At 49.9% G+C, this 6,797-nt stretch overlaps 1 protein-coding gene across 2 annotated transcripts; it reads left to right on the top strand.

Moving 5' to 3' along the window:
* The first annotated feature begins 2,702 nt into the window (after positions 1-2,702).
* Positions 2,703-6,275, top strand: LOC118666503 (GTPase IMAP family member 1-like). Of its 2 annotated transcripts, none has more exons than XM_036328944.1 (3): positions 2,703-2,829; positions 3,780-3,828; positions 5,046-6,275. In XM_036328944.1, exons 2-3 carry the CDS (start codon positions 3,786-3,788, stop codon positions 5,960-5,962), a joined length of 960 nt encoding a protein of 319 aa, XP_036184837.1. In that variant the 5' UTR covers positions 2,703-2,829; positions 3,780-3,785; the 3' UTR covers positions 5,963-6,275. The 2 variants fall into 2 exon arrangements, with proteins under 2 accessions (XP_036184837.1, XP_036184836.1); XM_036328943.1 differs by having other exon boundaries at positions 2,739-2,916.
* The last annotated feature ends 522 nt before the right edge of the window (positions 6,276-6,797 follow it).

The following is a 6,797-nucleotide window of genomic DNA, read 5'->3' as shown; positions in this document are numbered from 1 at the left end:
TGTGCAAAATAAATATTTAATAAAAAATGCAATATTAAATTTTGTGTTTTGAGGACTCATAAATGTAAACATACTTTTGTCTGTGTGTGTGTGTGTTCTGCCATGAGAATAAGAAGACATCTTTCCATTTACAGGTGGAACTTGAGGGCACTTGCAAAGTAACATTAGTCTTAATGAGGAAAATAAACACTGTATGATATCCTCTGTGTGTGTGCTTTTAAAATCAAAACTCATAAAAATGGACAGTACAAAGGTGGTTACCAAGGGCTGGTGGATGGAGGAAATGGGGAGATGTTGGTCAAACAGTAAAAACTTCCAGTTAGAGATGAATATATTCTGGGGATCGAATGCACAGCATAGTGGTTATAGTTAACAACCCTGTATTATGTACTTCAAATTTGCTAAGAGAGTAGATCTTCAATGTTATCAACACAAAAAAGATATAGTAATTATGGTATCTAATGCAGGTGTTAGCAAACAGTATATAAGTGATTATTTTTAAAATATATAAATGCATCAAATCAACACATTGTATACTTCAAACTTATATAATGGCACCTATCAACTATCCTATCTAATAAAAGAGAAACATGGTAATTGGCGTACGACCGCTACCCTTCCCAATGGCTAATCAGCGAGATATGCAAATTAACTGGCAGCCAAGATGGCGGCCGGCAGCCAAGCAGCTTGAAACTAACATGAGGCTTGCTTGCTTCAGTGATGGAGGAAACCAACGTTCCCCACCTGCCTTGCCGGCCTCTGAGCCTGCAGTTTGAAACATGTTAACAAATATAGACCCTAAACAAAACCCCAGAAACCTGCTTTCAGCTAGCCGGGATCTCAGAGCTGGAGTTATACATTGTTTTGATTATAGAACCCAAACCAGATACCTGCTTTCAGGGGCGGAGGCCTAAGAGCTGGAGCCTCAGAGCTAAAGCTGGCCCAGAATAAAAAACAAAAGAAAAAAAGGAGCGGTTGGGAGCTTCCGTCACTTGCCAGCCTGAAAACAACCCTCAACCCCTCACCCAGACTGGCCAGGCACCCCAGTGGGGATCCCCACCCTGAAGGGTGTGTGACCAGCTGTAAACAGCTATCATCCCCTCACCCAGACTGGCCAAGCACCCCAGTGGGGACCCCCACCCTGATCCAGGACAAACTTCAGGGCAAACCAGCTGGCCCCCACCCGTGCACCAGGCCTCTATGCTATATAGTAAAAGGGTAATATGCCTCCCAGCACCGGGATCAGCGGAGCCGCGAGGCCTCCCGGCACCAGGATCGGCGTGACAGGGGCAGCGTCCAAACCCCCTGATCGGCCCTGCTCTGTGTGTGACAGGGTGCGGTGCCCCAACCCCGCCCCCCCCCACCTCCCACGGGCCATGCTCTCTGTGTGACGGGGTAGAACCATAACCTCCCCATTGGCCCTGCTCTGTGGGTGACAGTGGGTGGTGCCCCAACTCCCCTATCGGCCCTACTCTGTGAATGACAGGGGGGAGCTCCTCAACCCCCTGATGGGCCCTGCCCTGTGAGTGACAGGGGGGAGATCCCCAACCCCCAGATTGGCCCTGCTCTGTGTGTGATAGGGGGTGGTGCTGCAACCTCCCATGGACCCTGCCTTGAGTGTGACAGGGGGCGGTGCCCCAACCCCCCAATTGACCCTACCCTGAGCGTGACTGAGGGTGGCATCGCAACCTCCTGATCCGCCCTGCTCTGTTCATGACAGGGGGCAGAGCTCCAACTCCCCAATTGGCCCTGCTCTGAGCCCGACCAGGGGCTGCACCTAGGGATTGGGCCTGCCCTCTGCCACCGGGGAGCAGGCCTAAGCCAGCAGGTCGTTATCTCCCGAGGGGTCCCAGACTGAGAGAGGGCACAAGCCGGGCTGAGGGACCCCCCCTTCCCCCCCGAGTGCTCAAGTTTTTGTGCACCGGGCCTCTGGTATCTCAGTAAAGCTGATGGGGATAAACTAGGTGGAGTTCAGTGGGAGCTGGCTTCTTCAGTAGAGATAAGGAGCTGGCAAAAATGGGTGAAAAACAGACCGCAGGCAATTAGCTTCAGATTAAGTAAAACCCATCACTATATATGGGCAAAGTCAACTCCAGAGAGTGTGAGTGAGTTAGGCAAGGTCACATCCTTATTAATGACCTAACCAGGCCAGGTGCCCTCCTGGGGCAGCCTCCCTCCCTCCATTCAGTAACTGGCTAATTTCCTCACCTGTCTCATGACCTTCTGGTAGGAGAGACCTACAAGGATGGCCAGAGTAAGCCCTGAAGGAAAGTTTTCACACTCTCCCTGCTGTTCCATTGTTAATAGTTGGAAAAAAACCCTCTCTTTCCTTTGAGAAACATGAGATTTTTCTTGTGATTCCTGGCACAAGGACTACCTTCGTGACACTGTCCCAACTAAGAAGGGTTTCAAGAAGCCAGTTTATAGGTAAAGATCTAAAAGCAAAAGGAGTTAAGATTAGTGATCCAGGCTAAAAGGGAAAACAGGCTTCAGAAACCTAAAATGCTCTTCTCCCATGAGGTTATAGCCCCTGTAGGGGGCAAGCTGTTGGTGTCACAGGGGCCTTCTGAGGACATCACCACAGCCCCAAGCAGGGTTTCACAGTGGGAACTTACCATCCCAATGCTTCACTGGTGAATGTTCCTGTCTCTTTAAGTTGTCACCCCTGGGCCCCACCCCCTGGGGCTTTCTGCCCTTTGAGGTCTGAGAGGCAAGATACTTCCCTGTGTGCTGGGAGGAAGAGCCTGCTGCACTCACAAGCAGAGGACAGCAGTAGGTCAGGGGCTTCTGGAACCAGCGTCAGAGCCTGTCACTGATTCTGCAGGAAAGGTGAGCCCCAGCAGGGGAAGGGAGCGGGCCAGAGAGTAGGAGCTGTGAGGACCTGGAAGAATTCAGTGCCTGTAAGAAGCTCGCTGAGTGAGTATCTTGGTTCTAGTAAGTTCCAGGAAGGGGTGCGGGACCTAGAAAGAGTAACTCCACACTCCCAGGTGTGTAAGCATGTTTGCGTTTCACACACAGTAGATTTGGGAGCAGCAGCAAGTATCTCCTCCAGCCTGGATTGTGCACTGTGCACAGGGACTCAGTGAGCACAGAAAGTTCCATTGTGTTAAACAATGACTGATTGGCTGGAGCCACTTTACTTGAAGAAGCCACAGGTTGGGAGCAGGATGTCAGGAGTTGGGAATGTCCCAGTCTCTCCAGGACACTGAACATATTTAGGCACATTGAGAAGGACAGTGAATTGACTTCCCCAGAAGATTGTCAGAGGTTGCAGATCACCTGGGACATACGTTTCTTCTCCAATTTTCAAAACAAAAATTCCAGTTCTGTTCTTGTACATCTCCCAGGCCATCCACCATAACTGGATCCCTAGTTCACTGAGCACATTTTCTAGTTCTCATGGTTTTCCAAAGTCTCCCCTCTTTTCTAGATCTCCTGGAAAATTTTAGTACCTACAGATGTTATCACAGACATAGAATTACCAGGGGAAAATAATATCTATAGCTTTCTCACTGGCATGAGTGTTAAAATCTCCACTCTGCCCTTTTGATTTTATGTCCCTGAAAAAAAACAAAATCAAGCTAATGAAATGCTCTCACAATATTATTCCCACGCCTTCCCATTCTTCCAGTGTTTTCCCTTCCATTCTCATGCTCAGGGTAAGCAAGAAAGATGATTTTGTTTCTGTGGTGTCACCAGCTCTTTGGAGTTGAGCTGACACATCATAGGTAGTATTACATATTTGTAGAATGAATGAACAGTGTTTGGAACTCTTTCAGGTAAGCATGGGAGGACGGAAGATGGCAAGAGATGAAGAAAGCGTCTATGGTAAGGACATGTGCACTGAATACTTACCTCCAGGAATGAGCCTTGGATAATGATAAAAATGGGCGAACTCAGGACTGAGAAGATAACCCCAAACAGGTCTATGAGGTGTCTCAGGTGAAACAGCAAGAGCTCTGAGATGTGCATTTTAGTTGGGTCTCTGCCTCTGTCAAGCTGGGAGAATATGAACTTCCTTGACTAGCCTGGGCCTCCATTTCCCCAAGTGTAAAATGAGGATAATAAACCTACTCTGATCTGCACAGAAGAGGATGTAGAGGGTATTAGATCATGCACTAGAGGGAGCGTGATACACCATGTAGAATGTTAGAGAACATGGAGGGTTAAGCAGGTGTCTTATAAGCAGGCAGCAGGATTATGAGGAAGGGGAGGGGGGAGGTAGGAGGGACGGAGGGAGAGAAAGAAGAAGGAAAGAGGTGATCTCATTCAATCCTCTCAACAGCCCCAGGAGAAACAACTCTACTATTATTCCTATCTTTTGTACAAAGGTTTAACATTTGATTGGCATCTTCCAAGATGGCATAGCTGGCCCATGAAAGGGCAGTGAATTAAACCCAGGGTGTCTGGGACTCCAGACAGCCCTTCACCCCCAAGCCTACTGCCCGCTCCTGCCCACCTTCCATGGGCTGGAAGTATGGCAGAGGCCACTGAAGCCTCAAATAGGGCAGCTCACAGGTTGTGGGGGACCAGGGACAATGGGTGAGGCCATACCTGGAAATAGGAAGGGGCATCCTTTGGACCAAAGTTGGAGAACATCTTGACCTCAGGCTGTTTAAGGCCCGCTGAATCATTTTATCTGGCTCTGTCAAGGCAACAGCAGGCAGGACTCAAAATTAAATAAAACTAGGAGCTCTTTTCATAGCAACATAAATTTATATTAAGTGAATTATATTAACCGAATGATGTTATAAATATCCAAATACCCCTTGGCAGAGAAAACGTCCCCCACCCTTGCTCTAGAGTAAAGCCCACCAGGTGTTGAGCATCTACAGATGCATGTGGTGAAACCAGAGGTGAAACCAGGAAAAGGTGGTGAAGATCCCCTGGAATTCAGAAAACTCTGACCAATGACTTCAGTAAGGCTTTGGTTGGAAAAGCAGTTGAGGCCCTGTTTGTTGTTCTTGTTCAAAGGGCTCCCAGGTCCAGGCAACCAGGATACGTTGCTTTAAGGGTTGGAAGCTCACAGATTACTTGTCCTCCAGGTTCCGAAGACACCACACAGGCCCTGAAGGAACCCGGGCTGAGGCTCATCCTGGTGGGGAAGACAGGGGCTGGGAAGAGCACCACCGGGAACAGCATCCTGGGCCACAGGCGCTTCGTCTCCAGACTCGCAGCCACTTCGGTGACCAGAACCTGCGAGGTGGGGAGCCGCAGGTGGGACAGGTGGCACGTGGAAGTCATGGACACCCCAGGCTTTTTTAGCTCCCTAGTCCCCAAGACAGACCCAGGGTGCCAGGAGCGAGCCAACTGCTACCTGCTGTCGGCGCCTGGGCCTCATGCGCTGCTCCTGGTGACTCAGTTGGGCCGCTTCACTGCGCAGGACCAGCAGGCAGTGACCGCGCTCAAGTTCCTGTTCGGGGACAACGTGATGGCTCGCACCATCCTGCTGTTCACGCGCAAGGAGGACCTGGGTGGGGACTCTCTGAAGGAGTTCGTGCGCCACACTGACAACCATGCGCTGAGGGCTCTGGTGTCAGAGTGTGGGGGCCGAGTGTGCGCCTTTGACAACAGGGCAGTGCGCAGGGAGCAGGAAGCCCAGGTGCAGGAGCTGATGCTGCTGGTGGAGCACCTGGTGCGGGACCACAAGGGTGCCCACTACTCCAACGACGTGTACCACCTGGTGCAGGAGCTGGCTTCGTCCAGCCACGAGGAGAAGCTGAGACGGGTGGCAGAGAGGCTGGCAGGCTGCGTGTGGGGCCGCCGAAGGCGCGGGCTGCTGGGCCGACTGTATGACTGGGTAACGGCTAAGAAGCTGCTCACAGCCGCTGTGCTGGGCGTCCTGTTACTGCTTTGGGTACTGCTCCCCAGGGACAGGTACCAGGTTGTGGACGAGGTTCTTCCTGAGGCATGGAATGTATCGGACTTGGACCCATCACCGGACAATCACATTCTTTTCTGATGTCTGTGCCTCCAGGGCCCACAGACTTTCCTTGTGTCCCTCACCTGGCAGTAACCTACCAACCCAAAGACAAAAATCCTGCCCCCTCTCATCTCCCCCAGAAACCTGCCTATGGGACCTGGCCCTATCTGAGCTCTTCTCTTACTTACTGAAGCCCAACAACTGTTGTTGCTCTTGCCTGTTTTCCACTGACCTCAGGCTGCCTCGGGGTCCTGGAATCATCCCTGGTCTCCCCAGGGGTCCAAGAGCCAGAGACAACACAAAGCCTCAGTCCAGACCCATTTATTTCAATTGAATCTGAATTGCATGAATAAATGCCTTGAACATTCACATTATGTTAATAGAAATCAATATTTGTAGATGTTTGTTCATCTGCCATATTTGTCCATTGAACAAGACACTGCTGTCATTCCTAACCACTCTGCAAAAACCACACACCCAAGTGCAAACACACACACACACACACTCACACTCACACTCACACATACACATTTTGAGGTATGTGCTCATAAGAATACAAAGCACTTAAGAACTGCCCATCTGTTCCAGAAAGGGACATCTTCCCTGTATCTCCATTCAGACTCGTCAGCAACTTCAATGCAGAGGCTTCTACAAGTCCAAGGAAAATTTACCTAGACATAACTAAAGACTCGAGTTCCTAGGAGCCCATTGAGGCCTGCAGAAAAGGAGTTTTCTCACTGGCTGACACATTGATAGGGTGAGCAAAGGCTTTTCAAGTCACAGTAAAATAAAAAGAAATTTAGAGATGTGGATATTTTTATTTCAATCTCAAAATAAAGGGCAAGCAGGTCTTCAGGGGCTGAGAACTGGTGAT

Source organism: Myotis myotis, unplaced genomic scaffold (assembly GCF_014108235.1).
Source record: "Myotis myotis isolate mMyoMyo1 unplaced genomic scaffold, mMyoMyo1.p scaffold_m19_p_11, whole genome shotgun sequence".
In the NCBI taxonomy this organism is placed as follows: domain Eukaryota; kingdom Metazoa; phylum Chordata; class Mammalia; order Chiroptera; family Vespertilionidae; genus Myotis; species Myotis myotis.
The sequence above is the reverse complement of the archived record's forward strand: the minus strand, read 5'-3'. Positions and strand labels throughout refer to the sequence as shown.

Excerpts from the sequence above, each read along its gene's own strand:
- LOC118666503 (XM_036328944.1), top strand. The coding sequence starts at position 3,786 with ATGGGAGGACGGAAGATGGCAAGAGATGAAGAAAGCGTCTATG. Across the intron at positions 3,829-5,045 it reads AGATGAAGAAAGCGTCTATG|GTTCCGAAGACACCACACAG; the intron begins GTAAGGACATGT and ends CTTGTCCTCCAG.